At 45.7% G+C, this 27,747-nt stretch overlaps 1 protein-coding gene across 1 annotated transcript; it reads right to left on the reverse strand.

The window, feature by feature from the left end:
* Positions 1 to 12,447: 12,447 nt before the first annotated feature.
* On the reverse strand, positions 12,448 to 18,370 carry LOC125551337 (pentatricopeptide repeat-containing protein At1g09190-like). The gene is made up of 2 exons (XM_048714526.1): positions 16,603 to 18,370; positions 12,448 to 13,054 (listed from the first exon to the last, which is right to left on the reverse strand). Exon 1 carries the CDS (start codon positions 18,304 to 18,306, stop codon positions 16,723 to 16,725), a length of 1,584 nt encoding a protein of 527 aa, XP_048570483.1. The 5' UTR covers positions 18,307 to 18,370; the 3' UTR covers positions 12,448 to 13,054; positions 16,603 to 16,722.
* Between the last annotated feature and the right edge of the window lie 9,377 nt (positions 18,371 to 27,747).

Consider the following 27,747-nt stretch of genomic DNA (forward strand, 5'->3'; position numbering starts at 1 on the left):
CAATATTCATCGGACCACATACATCGGTATGTATGATTTCCAACAAATCTGTTGCTCTCTCCATAGTACCGAAGAACGATGTTTTAGTCATCTTGCCCATGAGGCACGGTTCGCAAGTACCAAGTGATTCATAATCAAGTGGTTCCAAAAGTCCATCAGTATGGAGTTCCTTCATGCGCTTTACACCGATATGACCTAAACGACAGTGCCACAAATAAGTTGCACTTTCATTATCAACTCTGCATCTTTTGGCTTCAACATTATGAATATGTGTATTACTACTATCGAGATTCAATAAGAATAGACCACTCTTCAAGGGTGCATGACCATAAAAGATATTACTCATATAAATAGAACAACCATTATTCTCTGATTTAAATGAATAACCATCTCGCATTAAACAAGATCCAGATATAATGTTCATGCTCAACGCTGGCACCAAATAACAATTATTTAGGTCTAATATTAATCCCGAAGGTAGATGTAGAGGTAGAGTGCCGACCGCGATCACATCGACTTTGGAACCGTTTCCCACGCGCATCGTCACCTCGTCCTTTGCCAGTGCCCGCTTATTCCGTAGTCCCTGTTTCGAGTTGCAAATATTAGCAACAAAACCAGTATCAAATACCCAGGTGCTACTGCGAGCTCTAGTAAGGTACACATCAATAACATGTATATCACATATACCTTTGTTCACCTTGCCATCCTTCTTATCTGCCAAATACTTGGGGCAGTTCCGCTTCCAGTGACCAGTCTGCTTGCAGTAGAAGCACTCAGTTTCAGGCTTAGGTCCAGACTTGGGTTTCTTCTCTTGAGCAGCAACTTGCTTGCCGTTCTTCTTGAAGTTCCCCTTCTTCTTCCCTTTGCCCTTTTTCTTGAAACTAGTGGTATTGTTAACCATCAACACTTGATGCTCCTTCTTGATTTCTACCTCCGCAGCTTTCAGCATTGCGAAGAGCTCGGGAATAGTCTTGTTCATCCCTTGCATATTATAGTTCATCACGAAGCTTTTGTAGCTTGGTGGCAGTGATTGGAGAATTCTGTCAATGACGCAATCATCCGGAAGATTAACTCCCAATTGAATCAAGTGATTATTATACCCAGACATTTTGAGTATATGCTCACTAACAGAACTGTTCTCCTCCATCTTGCAGCTATAGAACTTATTGGAGACTTCATATCTCTCAATCCGGGCATTTGCTTGAAATATTAACTTCAACTCCTGGAACATCTCATATGCTCCATGACGTTCAAAACGTCGTTGAAGTCCCGATTCTAAGCCGTAAAGCATGGCACACTGAACTATCGAGTAGTCATCAGCTTTGCTCTGCCAGACGTTCATAACATCTGGTGTTGCTCCAGCAGCAGGCCTGGCACCCAGCGGTGCTTCCAGGACGTAATTCTTCTGAGCAGCAATGAGGATAATCCTCAAGTTACAGACCCAGTCCGTGTAATTGCTACCATCATCTTTCAACTTTGCTTTCTCAAGGAACGCATTAAAATTCAACAGAACAACAGCACGAGCCATCTATCTACAATCAACATAAACAAGCAAGATACTATCAGGTACTAAGTTCATGATAAGTTTAAGTTCAATTAATCAAATTACTTAAGAACTCCCACTTAGATAGACATCCCTCTAATCTTCTAAGTGATTACATGATCCAAATCAACTAAACCATAACCGATCATCACGTGAGATGGAGTAGTTTTCAATGGTGAACATCGTTATGTTGATCATATCTACTATATGATTCATGCTCGACCTTTCGGTCTCTGTGTTCCGAGGCCATATCTGCATATGCTAGGCTCGTCAAGTTTAACCTGAGTATTCTGCGTGTGCAAAACTGGCTTGCACCCGTTGTAGATGGACGTAGAGCTTATCACACCCAATCATCACGTGGTGTCTGGGCACGACGAACTTTGGCAACGGTGCATACTCAGGGAGAACACTTCTTGATAATTTAGTGAGAGATCATCTTATAATGCTACCGTCAATCAAAGCAAGATAAGATGCATAAAAAGATAAACATCACATGCAATCAATATAAGTGATATGATATGTCCATCATCATCTTGTGCTTGTGATCTCCATCTCTGAAGCACCGTCATGATCACCATCGTCACCGGCGCGACACCTTGATCTCCATCGTAGCATCGTTGTCGTCTCGCCAATCTTATGCTTCCACGACTATCACTACCGTTTAGTAATAAAGTAAAGCATTACATCGCGATTGCATTGCATACAATAAAGCGACAACCATATGGCTCCTGCCAGTTGCCGATAACTCGGTTACAAAACATGATCATCTCATACAATAAAATTCAGCATCATGCCTTGACCATATCACATCACAACATGCCCTGCAAAAACAAGTTAGACGTCCTCTACTTTGTTGTTGCAAGTTTTACGTGGCTGCTACGGGCTTAAGCAAGAACCAATCTCACCTACGCATCAAAAACCACAACGATAGTTTGTCAAATAGACTCCGTTTTAACCTTCGCAAGGACCGGGCGTAGCCATACTTGGTTCAACTAAAGTTGGAGAGACAGTCGCCCGCAAGCCACCTGTGTGCAAAGCACGTCGGGGGAACCGGTCTCGCGTAAGCGTACGCGTAAGGTTGGTCCAGGTCGTCTCGTCCAATAATGCCGCTGAACCAAAGTATGACATGCTGGTAGGCAGTATGACTTATATCGCCCACAACTCACTTGTGTTCTACTCGTGCATATAACATCAACATAAATAACCTAGGCTCGGATGCCACTGTTGGGTTTCGTAGTAATTTCAAAAAAATTCCTACGCACACGCAAGATCATGTGATGCATAGCAACGAGGGGGAGAGTGTTGTCTACGTACCCAATGCAGACCGACTGCGGAAGCGCTGACACGACGTAGAGGAAGTAGTCGTACGTCTTCACGATCCAATCGATCAAGCACCGAAACTACGGCACCTCCGAGTTCGAGCACACGTTCAGCTCGATGACGATCCCCGGACTCCGATCCAGCAAAGTGTCGGGGAAGAGTTCCGTCAGCACGACGGCGTGGTGACGATCTTGATGTACTACAGCAGCAGGGCTTCGCCTAAACTCCGCTACAGTATTATCGAGGAATATGGTGGCAGGGGGCACCGCACACGGCTAAGGAATAGATCACGTGGATCAACTTGTGTGTTTCTGTGGTGCCTCTGCCTCAGTATATAAAGGAGCCAAGGGGGAGGGGGGCGCCGGCCTAGGAGGAGGGCGCAGGAGGAGTCCTACTCCTTCCGGGAGTAGGACTCCCCCCCCCAATCCTAGTTGGACTAGGATTCCCCGAGGGGGAAAGAGGGAGAGGGGGGCCGGCCACCTTCTCCTAGTCCTAATAGGACTAGGGGAGGGGGAGGTGCGCAGCCACCTTGGGCGCCCTTTCTCCTTTCCACTAAAGCCCATTAAGGGCCCATATGGCTCCCGGGGGGTTCCGGTAACCTCCCGGTACTCCGGTAAAATCCCGATTTCACCCGGAACACTTCCGATATCCAAACATAGGCTTCCAATATATCAATCTTTATGTCTCGACCATTTCGAGACTCCTCGTCATGTCCGTGATCACATCCGGGACTCTGAACAACCTTCGGTACATCAAAATGCATAAACTCATAATATAACTGTCATCGTAACCTTAAGCGTGCGGACCCTACAGGTTCGAGAACAATGTAGACATGACCGAGACACGTCTCTGGTCAATAACCAATAGCGGGACCTGGATGCCCATATTGGCTCCTACATATTCTACGAAGATCTTTATCGGTCAGACCGCATAACAACATACGTTGTTCCCTTTGTCATCGGTATGTTACTTGCCCGAGATTCGATCGTCGGTATCCAATACCTAGTTCAATCTCGTTATACCGGCAAGTCTCTTTACTCGTTCCGTAATACATCATCTCACAACTAACATTTAGTTGCAATGCTTGCAAGGCTTATGTGATGTGCATTACCGAGAGGGCCCAGAGATACCTCTCCGACAATCGGAGTGACAAATCCTAATCTCGAAAATACGCCAACCCAACATGTACCATTGGAGACACCTGTAGTACTCCTTTATAATCACCCAGTTATGTTGTGACGTTTGGTAGTACCCAAAGTGTTCCTCCGATAAACGGGAGTTGCATAATCTCATAGTTATAGGAACATGTATAAGTCATGAAGAAAGCAATAGCAACATACTAAACGATCGGGTGCTAAGCTAATGGAATGGGTCATGTCAATAAGATCATTCAACTAATGATGTGACCTCGTTAATCAAATAACAACTCATTGTTCATGGTTAGGAAACATAACCATCTTTGATTAACGAGCTAGTCAAGTAGAGGCATACTAGTGACACTTTGTTTGTCTATGTATTCACACATGTATTTTGTTTCCGGTTAATACAATTCTAGCATGAATAATAAACATTTATCATGATTATAAGGAAATAAATAATAACTTTATTATTGCCTCTAGGGCATATTTCCTTCAAAAAGATCCATGTGAAGCAATTCAAATGGACGAGTGGTAGTCATGATGGTCTTTGAGGGATGTTTGGCCTTGGTCATCTTTCAAGCTTCACAAGCTCCACATGAATGGTCCTTGAGGAATTTGACACCCTCGATGCCAATGACATGCTTTTTCTTCGCGAGCGTGTGCAAGTTCCTCATCCCAGCATGACAAGTCGTTGATGCCATAGCCAGCCTTCTGAAGCTTTTGCAAGTAGACATGTAGCAGGTTGTGGTCCTGTAGAGAAATCAACAATATACAAATCTGCTCTCCTAAAGCCTTCGAAGACTTTGGAATTGTCATCTTCCATGATCAAAACACAACGATACTTGCCAACGACGACAACCATATCAAGATCACAAAGCATTGAGACATACATGAGGTTGAACCCCAAGGACTCGACAAGCATGACTTTGTCCATGTGCCGATCCTTTGAGATCGCAACCTTACCTAGACCCAATACCTTGCTTTTGCCTTTGTCGGCGTATGTGATATGCTTCAGATGCGATGGAGATAAGGGAGCATCCATCAATAGATTCTTGTCACTAGTCATGTGATTTATGCATCCACTATCGAGGACCCACTCAGTGGCTTTGGGTTGATCATCCTGCAGATGAATTAGTGCAACTTACGAACTCATATACTTCATTAGTGAAGAATATGGCATCAACTCATCAGATCAATTTCATCAAGCAATAGAACATATATAGCAATGTGAGGACGTGAGAAATGAAAATTCATTTCTTCATGATTAGCTTGCGTCCTTTCAAGCATATCCAGGTCTCCAGCAAATTCTTCAGACGTTTAAGTTCGTCTGGAGACCTGACCCTGCATAAGAGATTAGTTCTTTTTCTTCACCACCCACATCTGAAGGGGTGGCAAAGAGTTCATCATTCTGCGAGCTCCATAAGAGAAAGGTGGCATAGATGCCATTCCACTTCATTTTGCATAAGAGGGGTTAGGGTAAGCATATGAGTAAGCAGAGAAATTCTTTGAGGATTTATGAACATAATGATTTGAAGAATAGTGCACATATCCATAGTCCTTAGCCTTTCCCTGCAAAACAGACGTGTTAGCACGATGATGTTCATGTGAGGACTTTGATCCTTTTGAGGAATTTGGTCTGTATGAGGACTTGGATCCATATGAAGAATTTGGTCCATATGAAGAGTTTGATCTGGGGTTCCTATTCTTCACAGGTGGTGTCATGATGACGTTCACCTGAAGACTTTTAAGGCACCTTTTGGGAACCCAGATTTTCTTCATAGGGGGACCGTTCCTGCAGTTAGTGCCAACATATCTAGCAAATACTTCACCATCCTGGTTTTTGAACAGTTTGTAATTGAAGTCAAATGATTCATCAGAATAATATGAAGATTCACATGTAAAGCCAGATAAAGTAGATGGATCCACTGAAGGTCCCTCTGTGGCAACCCATGAGGTTTTGGGATACTGCTTAGGTTTCCAGTAGGTCCCATCAGCATTGAGTTTCCTCTTAAAGGCAATACCATCTTTCCTAGGGTTCCTGTTGAGGATCTGCTTCTTAAGCACATCACAAAGAGCCTGATGCCCTTTGAGGCTTTTGTACATGCCTGTCACATACAATTCCTTCAGCCCTGCATGGTCAGTGATACTAGTAGCATCCTCAAATGAGGAATTAGTGATAGCAGAGACAGGTGAAGAATTTGTAGCAATAGAAGCAGTTGAACATTCAGGTGAAGAATTAGCAAATTCACGTTCAATGCACTTCAAACATGGAGGATTAAACTCTTCTTGAGCAGCGCTGATTTGTTGAGCAAGTAATGAATCACGCTCCTTCTGAAGATCTTCATAACTCACTCTTAACTGCTCAAGATCTTGCTTTCTTTGAAGAAATTCATAAGAAAGCTTCTCATGATCAGATAAGAGAGTGTTATGATGACTCTGAAGGTTATCAAACTTGGACTGGAGTCCCTAAAGACTTTCAGCCAAAGCTTTAGAACGATCCATTTCTTCACCCAACATATCATTGCTCTCATCTAGCATGTTTTGAACTTTTTCCAAAGCTCTTTGTTGTTTAGTGGCAAGGGAAGCAAGTTTGACATAACTGGGTCCAAATTCATCACCAGATTCATCATCACTGGACTCAGATAAGTAGCATACGGTTACCTTGGCAACTTTTACCATAAGGCATGGTGCAGAGGATGATGATTCTGGATTGAAAGTCATAGCCTTGCGCGATTTCATGAAATCCTCAAACCAGGGTTCATGGTGAGATCGATGGCCTTCATAGACCTTAGAGAGTCGGTCCCATATGAGCTTCGCATGGCAGAGATGCATAACGTTCCTGAACTGATTTTGTGACATGCTGGAGCAGATGATGTCCTTCGTCGTGAGGTTGAGTAGCGTGTACTTGCGAATATCATCAGCCTCCGCCATCTTGCATAGGTCAGTAAGACCAATCTCAGTGACGGTCCAGAGTTTGTTGTTCATCGCCATGAGGCGCTTCTTCATCATGGCCTTCCACTTGGGATAATCATGACCATCAAAGATGGGGCATGTCACAGTCTTCATTCCCATGGTATACATAACTAAAACTCCAGGCGGTTAAACCAAAATCACACAAAACAAGGGAGTACCTTGCTCTGATACCAATTGAAACTGCGTTAAGTCGACTAGAGGGGGTGAATAGGCGATTTTTGTAAATTCTTCACTGAGGAATTTCAGGGTGAGGAAATTCCTGAGTGAAGAACTACTTGCGGTGGAATAAGTACTTAGATGCACACATGACATAACATAAGCATGGACATCATGATGAATTGAAAACAAGATACTGAGTACAGAAAGCGTAAGCACAGGATAAAACAGGATGAAGACAAACAAACTAAAGAAATTGAACTGAGGAAATTGAGAAAGTCTTCAGTCAAATCCTTCAAACAGATATGAACAAGCACACAACATAGTAATGAGGAAATGAAGGGGTTGAGGAATTAGAACTAGTAAGCTTGGTGAAGACAATGATTTGGCAGACTAGCTCCAACTGCTGTGACAGTTGTACGTCTGGTTAGAGCGGCTAGGTATTTAAACCTGAGGACACACAGTCCCGGACACACAGTCCTCACCGTATTCTCCTTGAACTATGGTCACATAGACCTCATCCAATCACTCGTGGTAAGTCTTCAGGTGACTTCCAACCTTCACAAACTTGGTCACCCGGCGATCCACAATTTTCTCTTGGATGCTCTAGACCATGACGCCTAACCGTCTGGAGGATGCACAGTCCTCAAAGGTAACAAGCGTCAGTTCCACACAGGAACAATCTCTCCAGTGATGCTCAATCACTTTGGTTTGTAGGTGTTTGGTTTGGGGTTTTGGGTTTTTCCTTACTTGATGATTTTCGCTCAAAGTCCTCGGAGGATGGGATGCTCTCAATGACAAGTGTTAGTTTCTCGCAGAGCAGCCAACCAGCTAGTGGTTGTAGGGGGCGGCTATTTATAGCCTAGGGAGCAGCCTGACATGATAAGACATAAATGCCCCTCAATGATATGAACGTTGGTGGGTAGATATTTTGGGACAGCTGGCGTGTAGCACAGCAACGGTCGGAAATTTGACTATCAAATTCCTCAGGGCTATCATGTTCCTCACTTGTAGGTAATCCACACTGGCGAATTCCTAACCCCTCAGTCAGAACAAATTCCTCAGAGACCAGAAGAACTTCATCTCTATCACTGAAGAATTGACTGAACTGTATGAGATTTCCAATGGCTTCACTCGAAGGGATTGGTAGGTGTAGGATTTTGAGATGAGCATCACTTGGAAACTTTTCCTTAGTTTTACCTCGACCCCCTTTAATAGTATGGTGTTTCCTATGACTCAAGAAAGATAAAGTGAAACTACGAAAACAAAAGTCTTCACGCTTCATGTTCCTCGTATAAATAACAAGTCTTCACAGTCACACCAATTTCTTCACTTTCAAAGTCTTCAGAAAGTCTTCAGAAATCCAAAGTCTTCAGTTGAAGACATTCATTTTTAGGGGTCAACTTTCTCTGTAAATATCAAACTCCTTATAGACTTATAAACCTTTGTACACTCACAAACGCATTAGTCCTTAACCTATAAGTCTTCAATACACCAAAATCACTAAGGGGCACTAGATGCACTTGCAATGGTGCCTCATTTGGTCTTCTCCCGAAGCTTCTAGTGTCTCTTTTGTCCAGAAAAAAATCTCCAAAAAGTTTCATGGCATTCGGACTTCGTTTGGTACTGATATTCTGCGAAACCAAAAACAAGCAAAAAACAGCAACTGACACTAGGCACTAAGTTAATAGGTTAGTCCCAAAAAATGATATATAATTGCTTGAATGTGTGTATAAAACATCCAAGATCGATAATATGATAGCATGGAACAATCAAAAATTATAGATACATTGGAGAAGTATCAACGCATTTTTGGATAATACATGAGTGTAGCATACATTGACAATGTGCACTCTTCCCTCTATAGCGCTGTCATGGACAATATTTGGTTCAATGAGGCTTTGATGCTCACTCTTAATTAGCCACCGCCCTGGAAAACATGGCTCAAAGTCTTGGGTTTGTTAGGATGTAAGTGCAGTACATGTCGCTATGGCTTAGGACCTGGCCGAGCAAGCACTACTATGTGTAGTGCAAGGGTCTCTGAGGTCGTGTCATGCATGATGATGATGTTTATTTTGTGGTAGCTAGGGCTTGAAAACTATTGATGGCCTGTATATTTTGATGAAGTGGTATATATTAACCCGTCAGATGGTGAACTTGTCGTGGTAGGATTACACCTTCCTTTTGATGTCATGGTAGGATGAACTTGTGATGCTTTTGGGTGTATGAATGCATGCTTATGTTGCAGATGTTCTTGTCATTTTGTGTTGTTTGCCTTGCTTGTTGAAATATTGTTCTTCTGTCTACGTAGATGAAGTGGTATTTGGTGTACTCAAGGATGGTTCTAGCAGTCAAAGTGAATAGTTATAAGAACTGCTATAGAGGGTTTGAGACCAAAGAGTAGACAAAGTATTGTTCCAAGTTCGTCAGCAAAGAGAAGCGTAATCGTGGAGTAACCAAGGTTGAGGAACTTCATAATCTTCGGCGAATTCATCACCATTGTTGTTTGCAGTTATTCTCTGAGTGTATCTAACATGCAATGGTAGCATCGGTTAGAGTGGTAGCCTGTAAGCTCACCACATTGGTGTGCAAGATAACGACATATGGCCATATGTGTAAACAAAACACATCTTCGTGCACCATTCTAACCCAAAATTCCTAAACACAGGCACCCAAACACTACAGGTTAATTGCCACCCTAATGCAACCTAAGACTTTGTGGCCAATCAAATTGGTTGCGGAATATGAACCAGAGGGTGTATCACTCCAACCAAGCTGCACTGGGTCACTCATGCAAGGGCGTTAAAGTCTATGCAAGCAACTAAACACGTCCTTAGGGCAACTCCAACACGCGCGCCCCAAATGGTCTGGCCGTGTCCATTTGGGGGTAAACAGACAGAACAGACGGGCCAATGTGCAGGAACAAATAGACCAATGTCTATTTTCGGTCCGCTTTCAACCCATTCCTGGCCCAACTTTGGGCCGCATTTGCGGCCAAGCGAATGCGCGCGGACGGTCGGGACGCGTGCCATTGTCCTCCCCTGGCCCGCCCTTCGGTGGCACAGATGCCCTATTTCTCTTCCCCTGCCGTCCCCCCCCCCCCCCCCCCCCCCCCCCGCCATCGCTGTTGTCACCTTCCACCAAGGTCGTCCGAACCACGACCAGGCCATGGCATAGCCGCCCCATGCCCGTGTTCCGGAAAGCTTTTTGTCGGTGTTTGTGGTTCCTTGTTGCCGGTGGGAGAGAAGCTAAGGCCGCCGATGTCGCCCATTGACCCCAACAACTTCCGGCAAGCGTTGCATTGCCGCAGGGCACGCACCACCACCACCACCGACCCCAACCTTGCTTTGTTGCCTACGAGGGGAGCTGGACGTGCACTTTCCGACCACGTCTCAACCACGACCGCAAGGTGTTCGATGCTTTGCTCACAAGGTACAATGGATAGCGGGGATGAGTATTTCTTTCACAACTTCATTTGATCATCAGACGATTCGTCCTCGGATGATGAAGAGCTTGTGGTGGCTGCATTGGTCATCCATGACCACATTAGTAGGAAGCGGTCGCGGTTCAGGGATCAATCCCCGGCCATGCTCCAGCCTTGAACCACAATAGGGAGAAATGCCACACCCTTCTCTATGTCATTTACTTTGAGAATGTCGCACTCTTCAAACCACATCAATTTCATTGCCGATTTCGAATGACGAGACATGTATTCAATCGTATTCGGGAGGGAGTGGTACCTGCATGCTTGCATATGGAATTCCTGGTGATCTTGTGGGTGAGTATGTGTGTATGAGTGAGTCCACATGTCTCCTCTCAATGTACAGTTTCTGCAAGGCCGTGGTGGCAGCATTTGGCGCTGAGTACCTGAGAGAGCCAACTACTGCTGCTACAGAGAGGTTGTTGGCGATCAATGTCGATAGGGGCTTTCCGGGAATGCTTGGTAATATAGATCGTATGCACTGAAAGTGGAAGAACTGTCCAGTTTCTTGGTAGGGGCAGTACAAGGGGCATGTGAAAGGTGCCACTGTCATACTTTAAGCGATTGCTTCACAAGATCTGTGAATATGACATTATTTCTTCGGCATGGCTGGTTCTCACAATGATATCAACGTGCTTTAGCATCCTCCAGGGTTTGCAAGGATTGCAGAAGGCCACTTCCCAGAGGTCAACTTTGAGATCAATGGCCACCATTACGACAAGGGATATTACCTAGCTGATGGTATCTATCCTCAGTGGTCAACTCTTGTGAAGACCGTACCCAATCCGCAAGGAGAAAAGAGATAGAGGTTTACCCAAATGCAGGAGAGTGCTAGGAAGGATGTGGATCGTGCTTTTGGTGTGCTTCAATCTCGATGGGGTATCATTCGAAACCCTGCATTAACATGGAGCACTCAGAAGCTTTGGGAGGAGATGACTTCTTGTGTGGTCATGCACAACATGATCGTGGAGGATGAACGTGGTGATAGCATCTGCGACCAATGGTTTGATTTCCAGGGTGAAAATGTTGAGCCTGAGCAGCTACCTCCTGCAACCTTTCAACAGTTTGTCCAATTCCATCATGAAATGCGTGATTGGCATACTCATGTGCGGCTTCAGGATGACTTGGTTGAGCACATATGGACTTACATTGGCAACCAGTAGATCTGTCGGTTTAATCTCTTTTCATGCAAACAAATTTCGATTGGGTTGTAAGACTATTTGATATTGTTTTTATTTCAATTGCGTTGTAAGACTATTTCAGATGTGGAACTATTTGCTATGTTTGATTTGAACTATTCGCTATGCTTGATTTTAATATAAATGACTTTCGGCGATCGAAATGCGGTCACATGTTGGGCGCACGGCTGGCGCATCCGTATATCCGTGCGGATACAGTTTCATTGCCACCTCAAACGAATAAAATCCGGCAAAACGAACTTCATCATTTTGGGTCATGCGTTGGAGCTGCCCTTAAAGATTTCGACATTTGGAGGACAGTGGCTTCCACTGACCTTAGATTTCGGCATTTGGAGGACAGTGACTTCCACTAAGCTTTGAGTGGAAACAAGCAGCAACATTTGCATGCATGCTTCGACCCGCAATGATGGAGGCATCTCCTGATACTGATAGCACCTTTGAATGGTTAATCTGGTCCCAGGTAGTACCTGCTAACCAACTTCTCCTCCGTGTTCTGTAGGTATTTGCCGAAATCGCACGCAGCTGCTGGCTTGCTTGGCACAAACCTGCAAAATGCTTATCATTGGAGCCACACTAATATAGGAAACGCGCAAAACTTTTCGACACCTTTATGGATAATCTTTGCACGGAGAAAGCTGTGCTGAGATCAACAAAGATTGTCAAGACACCAAAAGGACCTGGGAATGCATTGTGCTGGTAGGTACTACGTACTATAATTGCAGTGCCACATTTTGTAGCATTTTAATCTTCGATTGCTTTTTTCTAGGCTCATAATTTATACAGTACTTGCACTACTACTGCATGGTCGTTCATATCTTATCGATCTAATGATTCCCGTGACAAATTAAGAATTCGACGCGGCACCGGTTTAGGAGTGCATATCTCCTCCCGCTGGATCCTTCGTGACTGCAATCTAACAGCCATATCGCCTAGAGGATACCCTGCTCCCCAGGACCACTCCACTTGCACTGAGAAGAGGTAGGTCAACGGGTGTCTTGCCTCGCCCGCCTCCGGTGTCGCCGCCGGCCTGCACCACACAACCGCCGGCGTCGATCCCCAGACATGGAGGGAGGGCTGTGTATGTGGTGGTCCCTTCCCCTCCGTGGCAACACGAGGGAGCATATACTGTCACTGGGAGTAAGAAGCAGCAAGTTGGTGGAGGGCTTCATGGGTACAGTACTAAGTTAGAACAATGTACATAGAAATAAATGCTCGCAGTGCGCCCCTTAGCATTTGTAGGGACCTGAAACACATCAAAATGCGAGCGGATTAGAGAGAATCCAAAGGTGGGTTGTACGCATGTGGATGTGATTGTACAAGCAAGAGTATATGCAGTTGGCAACTAGGAAGATATAAAATACTAGTGTGGAACATTTTCAATAAGACAATAACTATGCAGTTGTAGTTGCATACCCAGTGTACAGACATATGGTCAAGGAGATGAGCACCCAATGTCAAGTAGACAAGATGCGTTTACATCTGTCATAAGATACTCAAGTATTTATACAAGCAAGTTTTTGGATGTATCATTTATCTTGGCATTATACTTTTTGTTCACCCCTTTAATAAGAGGTAAAAAAGTAGTGTCAGAAGTTATGTGACATTTTCTACAAACAAAAGCAAACACCAAACTACTTCACTCAGTATTTTCCAAAAGAAACTGGGATTGGCCTGTTGACTTTGCCCTTCCTTTAGACAAAGCCACTTTTCTAGTTGCTGTGGAAAGAATGTTGAGCAAATGAGTTTAAGAGGTGGTTTTCTGTTTACTTTTTTTCAGCCCCGAGGTCTTAATAGTGAGTATGAATCATAGTTCCATTTTTCTGAAGGGCGAGGACCTGCAACGACGTAACGTTTGAAAGAAAAGTAACCAGCATACCCAGCAAAAAAGGTGATCAATGTTGTTACCCTCTCGTGGCATTCCTCGTGGATTTGAATGGTTTATTTTAATCTTTATAGATCTAAGTATAATAGATTCTACCTCAAGGGAACACATTTCAATGGGATTTCAACTTAAGGGTTCTAGAGACATAGATCCACATGTCAGCAACATCGATGCCATGCATAAACAAATGTACCCAACTCAATCATATGAGGTTCAGGTTTAGCAACACAATGCATAGAAATGTACAGCTGGATGTAAAAAGAGCTTTGGAAGGAAAGGGAAAGATCAACAATTGCTCCTCCCCTCTCTTCCACAGCCTTTTTGCAGTTTTTAAGATCAGTGGAGCTACAAATTTCAAGGGGCAGAGAAAAGAGAAGGCAGGACAAAAGACACAAGGCCCGATACCGGAAATTTCCCATGGTTCTAGGCAGCATCTCTTGATTTCTTTTTTACTTTTATTGGGAACTTAAAATTATCATTTCGAGTTGTCCCTGTTAGAGGAGCCCACAAAAGGAAAGTGCCAACGTTGGTGCTGGGCCCGATATGCATACAGGTCTGCGTGTAAAAGTTTGTTTCGTTGCGTTTGCCATTCTGAACGTGCTAACGGCGTCAGATTTCCTTCTGCATGCCACAATAGTGTAGCCCCCCTCTCTCTCTAGTTACTTGCCAGAGCCTTTTGCACGCTCAAATAAATGCTGTAAGAGCAACTTCAACGCGCCGACCCAACCGGAGGCATACCCATTTTTGCCAACTTGACCGGCACTGACTTAATTAAGCACAATTATACATAAATGACCTGTCAAACGCCGGCCAAAATCCACTTAAACATGACTACAAATTAAAAAAAACTCGAATAAACGCCTGCACGCTGCCCTAGTAGACCGCCTTGCCTTTGCCGTCGTTGTCGTCGCCGGTGAGGTCGATGAAGACGGAAGGCGGCCCAGCCCAACCGAACGTGGCTTGATAGGCCACCAGGACAACCTCCTTTGGCGTCTGCTGCAGTGGCGGCACTGTGGCAAGGCGGGCGCGCTCCTCCTCGTGGCGCAGATGCTGCTCGGCGTCGGCCCCCTCCTTCGCGATCCAATGCGCCTTCCAGCGCTCAAGGTGGGCCGCCTCCTCTTCCGGCGTGAAGGCGAAGTAGGAGGGAGGCGCGCTCACCCACTCGTGGAGCTGGCCGGTCCATGAATAGGACTCCTCGGGCCAAGTGGGGGGCGGCGGTGACCGCTTCCGCGTGGCGTTGGCTCGCGCTCCGGCTCCGGCTCAGCCTTGGGCTCGACGAGGGGCGGCGGCGGTGGCGGCACGAACAGGGGTGCGTGGATGGAGTCCCCCACCGCGGACAAAGCAATCGCTTGCTCTAGCCCATCCCAATGGGCGTCCTCCTCGAGCCGGCTCGTCTCCAGCGCGTGCTGCAGGGCCTCCTTGAGGGCGGCTTGGTACTCCGCCTCCGACTGCTCTTCCTCCGGCTTTACCCACAAGGGCTGCGGCGGAACGTCGTGGTCGATGTGGGCGCCGAAGCGGCACTCCTCCTCATGCTCTAGTGCAAACCAGCGCTCCCAGTTGGGAGAGTCTGGCGCGTAGGCACGCATGGCGCGCTGCTCCGGCGTAAGGAGCTTGCGCCGCCAGGAAACCTCTTCTGCGTCCGCTCGCGCGGACCGCAGCGCCGCCGGGATGGTGATGCGCTGCGGGTCCAGATGCCAGCTATGCGGCAAGTTCACATCTGGATACAGCAGGGGCTGGCGGTACTCCGAGTGTCACCGCGCCTGGTGGACTGGGATGTATAGCCTCTCTCGCTCCCGCGGTGGCGTGCCGCATCTAGCCGGCGGCGGTGGAGGAAGGAGCCCGCGGGAAGAGCTTGCTCCGGCGCTGAACCTCCGCTTCCTCCCTCCCTTCCCGCTGAAGATGCCCATGGCTTTGCTAGGGTTTGGGGCTGGCTGGCTAGCTAGGGTTTTCTGACCGCCAGCGAGGGAGCAAACGTGGCCAGATGTGGACGAGGGGAGTGGATGAGGCCGGACCCGCCGCACGCGTCCATTAAACAGGAAGGGCACGCGGCCCTTCCACACACTGCCAAGCGGGCCGTCGGTAGGTGGCCGCGTTAATTATGACCGCTTGGGTTGTTGGCCGGCCGCCATGTGGGGCCGCGGCGGACACCGAGGGGACGCGCGGCGCATCCGCTTCGCGTCTGCACCGACACATTTCAGGCGCAAATTTGGGGCAGAAATGGGTCCGCGCGGACGCGAAGCGGACGGATTATGGGAATGGATCGGCGCGTTGGGCCATCGTTTTTGTCCGCAGCGACCCAAACGGACGTGGGCGGACGAAATGGGTCGCCTGGTTGGAGTTGCTCTAAGGATGGCTAATCTATTATATAGGCTAGTTAGACACTTTGAAAAGCAGTAACACTTAAATAAACAAAAGAAACCAATATACACTGTGTCTATTCAAAAAAAATATTGATACATGGCTTAATATAACATTTGGTAAAAGTAATCAGAATATGCCCCATGAAAAGGGTGATTTCACCTTACAAAATGTTCAGAATATAAATTTAAATAGATATACTACTACTACCCATCATTATCACCGCTGATAATTGCAAACTACATGTATACTATTTCAAATATAGAATAACTATGGTGAACCAGTCTCCAGGACAGGAGGCATTACTCACATTTCTTCATTCTTGTCAGCAATGTAGGATCTCCAATTTTTAGCAGGACATTTATTCACAGCAGGACATGAATAACACATATGTATCGAATGAAATCAGGTGTCTAGTGCCTAAATTGCTCTTGAACTGACCATAAAAACGAATTCCATATTGGGTATAAGTCTATATGAAATAATAGTGAGCAAAGCTATCTTAAATGTTGAAGAAACACGGAAAACAAGAAGACAGTTGAAGTGATTACCTGTAATACCACTATGTGATCTCTTGATAAGATTGGTCAATGCATGGTCCACTTTGCAGTTTTCCCCTCTCTGTTGTAGGAGTATTTCCAGAGTTAACTCACAATGCGAGCATGCATTTGTCAACTTGAACTTGGTTCTTCAATTAGGCTCTGCCCTGGTGCCTTTTGCACACTCATCCTCCTCATCAGTTTCCTCACATCACCTGCCTCCTCCCAACGTTGTGTTTCTGCATAAAGATTGGCCAACAGCATATAGTTCCCTGAATTCCAAGGTTCCAGACTAATAAGCTCTTTGAGAGCCACCTCGGCAATGCCGAGCCCAGCATGGGCACGGCAGGCGCTTAGAAGTGATCCCCATATTGCAGAATTAGGGCTCATTGGCATCCCTTGAATCAGCGCATGTGCCTCTTCGAGAAGGCCGGACCTTCCAAGTAAATCTACCATACATCCATAATGTTCAATTCCCGGCTCAATCCCATGCTCTGACTGCATAATCTGGAAGATCACCTGCCCAGTATCTACTGCCCCGGCATGGGCACAGCAACCAAGCACCCCCAGGAAAGTCACTGAATTAGGCTCCCCTCCGGGCCTCACCATCTGCCGGAACAGCTCAATCCCCTTAATCCCTTGCCCATTCAATGAAAATCCAGAGATCATTGTGTTCCAGCTCACCACAGTCCGCTGTTGCATCCCTTCGAACACCTCTCTTGCGCTGCTCACATCGCCACACTTGCAATACATATCTACCACCGCATTAGCAACATGCACCGAGCTGTCTAAGATACCCATCTTGCATGCATACTCGTGCGCCCACCTCCCGGCAGCAGCATTCCCCGTCCTCCCACAAGCAGGCAGCACCACGGCAAGGGTCCCATCATCTGGCGCCACCTTGCCCTCCCTCACCATGTCTTGGAAATACCGCACTGCCATGTCGTCCCTCCCACACCAAGTACACCCTGCGATCATAGCATTCCAGGAAACCATGCTTCTCCTGGAGCGCTTGAACCGCTGCATTTCATCAAACAGATGGCGTGCGGTGAAAATATCCTTGGCTTTCACATAAGCAGTGATGATTGTGTTGTAGGCGATGGTGCACTTTCTCTGCTGGGGCATTTCGTCGAACAGGATTCGTGCGTGGGGCAGAGGATAGGGCCCGAGGAGCCCGAGGGAGATGGCGTGGTGGGAGAGGAAGCCGAGGCGGAGGAGGAGGCCATGGAGGGCTGAGAGGAGCGGCAACGAGGAGGTGGACCCGAGCAGCGGGAGAAAGGACAGGCGATCGGGGTCATGAAGGCAGCGAAGGGAGGATAGGAGGCGGAACGCGAGGGGCGGAGAGGGGGCGGACAGCGACTTGAGGGCGGCGTTGAGGAGTGCGAGGGGAGGCGGTGGTTCAGGAGGGAGGAGGCTCAGGAGAGAGAGAGCCGGCGGCGGAGGGGAGGAGAGGAGGAGGAGCGCGGCCAGGAAGTGGTGGTGCGGGGAGGACGGGGAGGAATGCAGGCAATGGCGGACGGCGAAGGCGAGGAGCTCGAGCGGGCGTCGCCGGGCGCGGGAGGAGTGATGCAGGAGATGGAGCAGGCGGCGCTCCGCTGTGCGGGGGTGCCACCCGTCGGGGGTGGTCACGGCGTGGGGCAACGACGGGGAGGGCTCGCCGGCGGCGGCGGTGGACGGCATCGGCAAGAGCGCGAGACAATTCGGCTTCGGTTGCATCTTTTGGTTTGTTTTTTATGAGAATGGCTTCGATTGGATTTGAGAATGCGCGGGGTGATATGAAATGGGCCGTGCGCGCAAGCTAAATCAGGCAGGCTCTTCGGCCAACTCCCATATTTGGCCTGTACGTCGCACAAGCTTGCATGCAGGATTAGAAAATGCAGGGAATTGAAAAATTGACTTTTGTTAGGGTGTGCTATCTGCTGAAGCTACTGCATTGAAATATGGCTTTTGCCTAGCACAAACAATCGGTTGCAACTAGATTACTGTTAATTCAGATAATAGTTCATCAGTACGATGAATGAAGGAGAACAATTTGTAGGTCTAGGGACTGCAATCTTTGACGATTGCTATCATATCGCGTGGAAGGTTGTGAGGTTGTGGACCCGCATCAAGTAGGGTATAGTTCTATCCTGATTTGCACCCCGCTCCGCTCCGCTCGCGCCGGTGGCCACTCCGGCCACCAAGAAATTGCACGACCACCCTCTCCGGTCAGTGATCAACGTCCACACCATGTCTCTTGCCAACCTTAAGTTCGACCAATGCCAAGTTTTTGAAGAAGAGATCTGGAATAAGTGGGGTGTCCGTACCAACTTCACAGATGAAGAAGGCCAAGAGGAAGTCCTACTGGTGGTGGAGTTCACCAGATCCAAGATCCGGCTCACGGAAGAAGCGGTGGGTACAATTCTCCTCTCATGTTTTGGAGGCAGGGCTTCACTCTATCGAGTGCAATAGCTACTCAACTGGTCGTTCAAGTTTTCGGTCTCCTCCAAAGAGGTTGGATATTCTATCATCAAAGGAGGTAACATCTCGGTTCCTGAATTCAATCTCAATTTCCTTCTTTGGGGAAGTGGTGGCCCCAATTCCAGTTATGAACTAGATCTTTACCTCAAAGAGAAAGAAGATCAATGGACTCACATCTTCCACAAACACCCTAGGAAACCCTATGCTCAAGCACTTACCACACTTGCTATTTTCCATGATCATCAGATAGCTTCTGCAACTAGTCCGAATCGTCGTCCGATTATGGATAATTCAAACTCTGCTCATATTGTGGGACGTAACGGTCGCCCTAATCACGCACATGGAGTTACTACTCAGTTTAATTCCATGTCTCACGCCCCCAGCAATCACGTCAACTCACGTCAACAGGCCATGCAACCGAAAACTACTCCTGCCCCATACTGCGTTCGTTGCCTCTCTCTCGGCACTTCAGACCGAACCGCACCAATCGGATCAAATTCAAAAATTGCAAACATTGGGGTAATATTGCCCAGAACTTCTTTTCGGCCTCCCAGCCCTCTAGCTTAGAGGCCACACACCGGCCCACCATGACGAGGACGGCCCCTGTTCCTTCCTTTGAACAGTGGACGACTGGCTCGATTCCCGGGACTAAAAAGGCAGGCCCCACAATCAGCGCCACTAATCAAGGCAATCTAGTGAGTCTTACCAATTATTCCTCTTGACTGGTTGGTGTTGGGAAACGTAGCATGCAATTTCAAAAAAATTCCTACGCTCACGCAAGATATATCTAGGGGATGCATAGCAACGAGGGGGAGAGTGTGTCCAGGCACCCTCGTAGACCGAAAGCGGAAGCGTTTGACAACGTGGTTGATGTAGTCGAACTTCTTCTAGCTCCGACCGATCAAGCACCGAACGTACGACACCTCCGACTTCTACACACATTCAGCTCGATGATGTCCCTCGCCTTCTTGATCCAACAAGGTGTCGAGGTAGTAGATGAGTTCTGTCAGCACGATGGCATGGTGACGGTGATGGTGAGGTGATCCACGCAGGGCTTCGCCTAAGCACCGCGAGAATATGACCGGGGGTGTAAACTTTGGAGGGGGCGGCGCACACGGCTAACAATTGATATTGTTGTAAGTGCATCTAGTGCCCCTTAGTGATTTTGGTCTATTGAAGACTTATAGGTTAAGGGACTAATGCGTTTGTGAGTGTACACAGGTCTATAAGTCTATGAGGAGTTTGATATTTACAGGAAAAGTCGACCCCTAAAAATGAATATCTTCGACTGAAGATTTTGGTATTTCTGAAGACTTTCATGAAGACTTTGAAAGTGAAGAAATTGGTGTGTCCGTGAAGACATGATATTCATGCGAGGAATATGAAGCGTGAAGACTTTTGTTTTCATAGTTTTGTTTTTCTCTTTCTTGAGTCATAGGAAACACCGTACTGTTAAAGGGGGTCAAGGAAATACTAAGGAAAAATTTCCATGTGATGCTCAACTCAAAATCCTACACCTACCAATCCCTTCGAGTAAGCCATTGGAAATCTCATACAGTTCAGTCAATTTCTTCAGTGACAGAGACGAAGTTCTTCTGGTCTCTGAGGAATTTGTCCTGACTGAGGAGTTAGGAATTCGCCAGTGCGGATTGCCTACACAGTGAGGAACATGATAGCCCTGAGGATTTTACTACTCAAAATTCCGACCGTTGCTGTGCTATGCGCCAGCTGTCCTAAAATATCTATCCACCTAACGGTCATATCATTGAAGGGCATTTATGTCTTATCATGTCGGGCTGCTCCCTAGGCTATAAATAGCCGCCCCCTACAACCACTAGCTGGTTGGCTGCTCCGAGAGAAATTGACACTTGTCATTTGAGAGCAACCCATCCTCTGAGGACTTTGAGCGAAAATCATCAAGTGAGGAAAAACCAAAAACACAAACACCTACAAACCCCAAGTGATTGAGCATCACTAAAGAAATTGATCCTGCGTGGATCTGACGCTTGTTACCTTTGAAGACTGTGCTTCTTCCAGACGGTTAGGCGTCATGGTCTAGAGCATCCAAGAGGAATTGTGGATCGCCGAGTGACCAAGTTTGTGAAGGTTTGGAAGTTGCCTGAAGACTTACCACGAGTGATTGGACGAGGTCTGTGTGACCTTAGTTCAAGGAGAATACGGTGAGGACTGGGTGTCCTGAGCTGCGTGTTCAGGATTGGGTGTCCGGGACTGTGTGTCCTCGAGTTTAAATACTCAGCCGCTCCAACCAGACGTACAACTGAGACAGCAGTTGGAACTGGTCTACCAAATCATCGTCTTCATCAAGCTTACTGGTTCTATTTCCTCAACTCCTTCATTTCCTCATAACTGTGTTGTGTGTTTGTTCATATCTGTGTTTGAAGACTTTGACTGAAGACTTTCTCAATTTCCTCGGTTTAATTTCTTCAATCTGTTTGTCTTCATCCTGTGTTATCCTGTGATTATGCTTCCTATACTCTGTGCCTGTCTTCATTTCATCATGATGACTATGCTTGTATTCTATTGTGTTTACTTTTGAGTACTTATTCCGCTGCTAGTAGTTCTTCGCTAAGAAATTTCCTCACCGGCAAATTCCTCAATGAAGAATTTCATAAAAATCGCCTATTCACCCCCCCCTCTAGTCGATATAACGCACTTTCAATTGGTATTAGAGCAAGGTACTCCCTTGTTCTGTGTGATTTTGGTTTAACTGCCTGGAGTTTTAGTTATGTCGACCGCAGGTATGACGAAAGTGGCATGCCCCATCTTTGACGGTCATGAGTATCCCAAGTGGAAGGCCATGATGAAGAAACGCCTCGTGGCGATGAACAGCGAGCTGTGGACCGTCACTGAGATTGGTCTGACCGATCTGTGCGAGATGGCGGAAGCTGATGACATTCGCAAGTACACTCTTCTAAACCTCACGGTGAAGGATGTCATCTGCTCCAGTGTGTCACAAAATCAGTTCAGGAATATCATGCATCTTGATCATGCGAAGCTCATCTGGGACCGTCTCTCTAAGGTCTATGAAGGTCATCGAACCTGTCATGATCCTTGGTTTGAGTACTTCAAGGAATCTCTCAAAACGATGACATTCAAACCAGAATCATCATCTTCTACATCATGCCTTATGGCAAAAGATGCTGAGGTAACTGAATGCTACCTATCCGAGTCTAGTGATGATGAATCTGGTGATGAATTTGGACCCAGCTATGTCAAACTTGCTTCCCTTGCCATTAAACAACAAAGAGCTTTGGAAAAAGTTCACTATATGCTAAACAAGAGCGATGATATGTTGGGTGAAGAAATGGATCAGTCAAAAGCTTTGGTTGAAAGTCTTCAGAGACTTCATACTAAGTATGACACCCTTCAAGATCAACATAACACTCTCTTATCTGACCATGAGAAGCTTTCTTATGAATTTCTTCAAAGAAAGTAAGACCTTGAGAAGCTAAGAGTGAGTTATGAAGATCTTTAGAAGGAGCGCGATTCATTACTTGCTCAACAAATCAGCGCATCTCAGGAAGAATTTGTTCCTCCATGTTTGAAGTGCAGTGAACGTGAATCTGCTAATTCTTCACCTGAATGTTCAAATGCTGCTAATGTTTCAAATTCTTCACATGCCTCTGCTATCACTAATTCCTCATCTAAGGACATTGCTAGTATCACTGACGATGCAGGGCTGAAGGAATTGTACACGACAGGCATGTACAAAAGCCTCAAAGGGCATCAGGCTCTTTGTGATGTGATTAAAAAGCAGATCCTCAACAGGAACCCTAGGAAAGAGGGTATCGCCTTTGAGAGGAAATTCAATGCTGATGGTACATATTGGAAGCCTTAGCAGTACCCCAAAACTACATGGGTTGCTGCAAAGGGACCTCCAGTTGATCCATCTAACTTATCTGGATTTGCATGTGAATCTCCTCATTCTGATGATGAGTCAATTGACTCCAACTATAAACTGTTCAAAAATCAGAATGGTGAAGTATTTGCTAGATATGTTGGCACTAACTGCAGGAACGGCTCCCCTATGAAGAAAATCTGGGTTCCCAAAAGATGCCTTGAAAATCTTCAGGTGAATGTCATCATGACGCCACCTGTGAAGAATAGGAACCCCAGATCAAATTCTTCATATGGACCAAATTCTTCATATGGATTTAAGTCCACATATGAACCAAATTCCTCATATGGATCAAAGTCCTCATATGAACATCATCGTTCTAACCCGTCTGTTTCGCAGGGAAGATCTAAGGATTATGGATATATGCATTATTCTTCAAATTATTATGTCCATAAGTCCTCAAAGAATTTCTCTGCATACTCTTATGCTTACTCTAACCCCTCTTATGTGAAACGAAATGGACTGGCTTCTATGCCATCCTTCTCGTATGGAGCTCGCAGAATGATGAACTCTTTGCCACCCCTTCAGATGTGGGTGGTGAAGAAAAAGAACTAATCTCTTCTGCAGGGTCAGGTCTCCAAACGCACGTAATCGTCTGAAGAATTTGCTGGAGACCTGAGCATGCCTGATAGGACGCAGGCTAATCATGAAGAAATGAACTTTCATTTCTCACGTCCTCATACTGCTTTATCAATTCTTTTACTTGATGAAATTGATCTAATGAATTGATGCCATATTCTTCACTAATGAAGTATATGAGTTTGTAAGCTGCATTAATTCGTCTGCAGGATGATCAACCTAAAGCCACTGAGTGGGTCCTCGATAGTGGATGTACAAACCACATGACTGGTGACAAGAATCTATTGATGGATGCTCCATTATCTCCGTCGCATCTGAAGCATATCATCTTTGCTGACAAAGGCAAAAGTCGGGTATTGGGTCTAGGTAAGGTTGCGATTACAAAGGATCGACACATGGACAAAGTCATGCTTGTTGAGTCCTTAGGATACAACCTTATGTCTGTCTCAATGCTTTGTGATCTTGATATGGTTGTTGTCTTTGGCAAGTACTGTTGTGTTGTGGTTATGGAAGCTGACAATTCCAAAGTCTTCGAAGGCTTTAGGAGAGGAGACCTGTATATTGTTGATTTCTCTAGGACCACAACCAGCCGTGTGCTTACTTGCAAAAGCTTCAGAAGGCTGGCTCTGGCATCGACGACTTGGTCATGCAGGCATGAGGAATTTGCCCACGCTTGCGAAGAAAAAGCATGTCATTGGCATCGAGAATGTCAAATTCCTCAAGGATCACCTATGCGGAGCCTGTGAAGCTGGGAAGATGACGAAGGCCAAGCATCCAGCAAAGACTATCATGACCACCACTCGCCCGTTTGAATTGCTTCACATGGATCTCTTTGGTCCTAATCATTATTCTGCTATTTCAAATGAAGCATCTCAATATGGCTTTGTTATTGTTGATGATTATTCTTGCTATACATGGGTACACCTTGTTACTTACAAACATGAAGTGCAGGAAGTCTTCAAACGATTTTCCTCGAGGGCTTCAACCAACTTTGGTGTGAAGATCAAGCACATCAGAAGTGACAATGGCACTGAGTTCAAGAATTCTGGTCTCGATGACTATCTTGATGAACTTGGTATTACTCATGAGTTATCTACTCCCTACACTCCTCAGCAGAATGGCGTTGTGAGCGCAAGAACAGGACTCTTGCTGAGATGGCTCGCACTATACTTGATGAATACAAAACACCTCGTCGTTTCTGGACTGAGGCAATTGATACTGCGTGCCACATCATCAATAGAGTATATCTTCACAAATTCTTCAAAAAGACTACCTATGAATTCCTCACTGATAAGAAACCCAATGTAAGTTATTTCAAAGTCTTCGGTGCTAAATGTTGGATTAGAGATCCTCATCACAACTCAAAATTTGCACCGAAAGCACATGAAGGTTTTATGCTTGGTTACGGAAAGGACTCGCACACCTACAGAGTCTTCAACAACGTTCTTCACAAAGTTGTTGAAACTGTAGATGTGTGGTTCGATGAAACTAATGGCTCGCAAAGAGGGCACCTACCTATTGTGATAGATGCACCAGCACCTGAGGAAACTATCAAGTTCAAGGCTACTGAGGATGTCATTCCTACTGAAGAATCTACTGAAGAATTCATTCTAGAACATGAAGAACGTCGAGCTAATGCACCTGAAGAAAATGCTGAAGAAAATGGTGCTGAAGAAAACGCTGATCAAATTCTTCAACGGCAACCAGCTCATCCTCGCATTGCAAAAGAAGTGCAAGTTGAAAAGATCATCAATGACATCAAAGCGCCAGGTCCTCTCACACGCTCAAAAGCTTCACATTTGTCTAACTTTTGTGGGCACTATGCTTTTGTCTCTATTACAGAGCCCACTAAGGTAGATGAAGCATTTCTGGAGCCTGAGTGGATTCAGGCCATGAAGAAGAACTACATCAGTTCGAGCTCAACAATGTCTGGGAACTGGTCAAATGTCCAGATCCTCGCAAGCACAATATCATCGGCACAAAGTGGATCTACCGCAACAAGCAAGATGAAAATGGCCTTGTGGTGAGGAATAAGGCACGGCTTGTAGCTCAAGACTACACACAGGTGGAAGGAATTGATTTCGATGAAACTTTTGCACTTGTTGCTAGACTTGAGGCTATTCGCATATTACTTGCTTATGCTAACCATCATGATATCACTTTATATCAAATGGATGTGAAAAGTGCATTCCTCAATGGTAAGCTTGAGGAAGAAGTATATGTTGCTCAACCCCCAGGTTTTGAAGATTCAAAGAATCCTGATAAAGTCTTCAGACTCAACAAGGTCCTCTATGGCCTCAAGTAGGCCCCACGGGCTTGGTATGATACCTTGAAGGAACTCCTCATGAAGAAAGGCTTCAAACCCGGTTCACTCGACCCTACTTTTTTCACTAAATCTTATGATGGTGAATTGTTTGTGTGCCAAATATATGTTGATGATATTATCTTTGGCTGTACTGACCAACGTTATAGTGATGAATTTGCCTATATGATGAGTGAAGAATATCAAATGTCTAGGATGGGAGAGTTGAAATTCTTCTTAGGTCTTCAAATTCGTCAACAACGCAATGTCATATTCATATCTCAGTAGAAATACCTCAAGGATGTACTGAGGAAATTCGGCATGCAAGATTGCAAAGGCGTCAAAATTCCTATGCCCACAAATGACCATCTGTGCACTGATGAAAATGGTATTGACTTCGATCATAAGGTATACCGCTCCATGATAGGTTCCTTATTGTACTTATGTGCATCTAGGCCAGATATAATGCTTAGTGTTTGCATGTGTGCCCGATTTCAAGCTACACCGAAGGAATCACACCATAAGGCTGTGAAGCATATTCTTCGATATCTAGCTCACATACCAACACTTGGATTATGGTACCCCAAGAGCTCGGCTTTTGATCTTGTTGGATATTCTGACTCTGACTATGCTGGTGATTGTGTGGATCACAAGTCAACATCTGGTACATGTCATTTCCTCGGACGATCTTTGGTCTGTTGATCCTCGAGAAATAGAACTGCGTATCACTATCTACTGCTGAAGCTGAGTACATTGCCGCTGGTTCTTGTTGTGCCCAATTGCTATGGATGAAGCAAAACTCTCAAGGACTACGGCGTCAACATGAAGAATGTGCCTCTCTTTTGTGACAATGAGAGTGCCATCAAGATTGCTCACAACCCAGTTCAGCACTCGAAGACAAAGCACATTCATATCCGTCATCATTTTCTTCGTGATCATGTATTGAAGGGCGACATTTCTATTAAGCATGTGAAGACTGAAGAACAGCTAGGCGATATCTTCACAAAGCCCTTGGATGAGAAGAGATTTAGCAAGTTGCGGTGTGAGCTAAATATCCTAGAATCTTCGAATGTTCTTTGAAAAGGACACTCATCCTAACACTTATGAAAAATTGATGACTTAGATGTGCAACACATGAAGAAACGTTTTTCTTCAATCAATGAAGAATAACACTCTTAGTGTGAAGAAATTAATGAAGAATTTGATTCTCAGAACCCTACGATAATTGTACGCGGTGTCTGAAATCATCATTCTTATACGGTAGGTCACGCCACCACCGAAAGTTGAAACTCCTCAAATTATTCATATTCTTTAACTTTGCATAGTCTTCACTGGTTCTGACGTTTTTCTTCATTGGCTATATATATATATATAATATATATATATATATGAGTTTATGTCCTCTATAGCATTCACTTATTGCTATTTCTTCAAGTTGGTTTTCTGCTAAGTGAATGTGATCGGACCCTTCCCCCTCTATGCTATACTCAACCCAATCTGTTCACAATTTTTTCATGTGCGTTCTATTTGAAACTCATTCAAAATCTTCACAGTGTCCTTGTCAGCTGAAGAAATTGCGAACGGAACTTTAAAACCTATCTTATCAAAATTTTCGGCTTTGCCGCTCAAACCGTTCCGCATCCCACTATACACTTATCCACTCACCCACGATCTCCACCTCTCACTACATGAGTGACACATGGCATGCGAATGAGAAGGGTCAGGGGCACGTTCGTCCAATTTCTTCAGGCAAGAAGTTTTTCACCGTGGCTATAAGTACCCCTCTTTCCCTTCCTCACTTCTTTTACTCCGCTCGACCTCTCTCTCCAGCTCAAACTTCTCAAACCCTAGCGCCGCCGCTACTTCATCGCCGCCGGTGAGGAAGAGCTTCACTGCC

The sequence above is a fragment of the Triticum urartu genome, chromosome 4 (assembly GCF_003073215.2).
Source record: "Triticum urartu cultivar G1812 chromosome 4, Tu2.1, whole genome shotgun sequence".
NCBI classification, from domain to species: domain Eukaryota; kingdom Viridiplantae; phylum Streptophyta; class Magnoliopsida; order Poales; family Poaceae; genus Triticum; species Triticum urartu.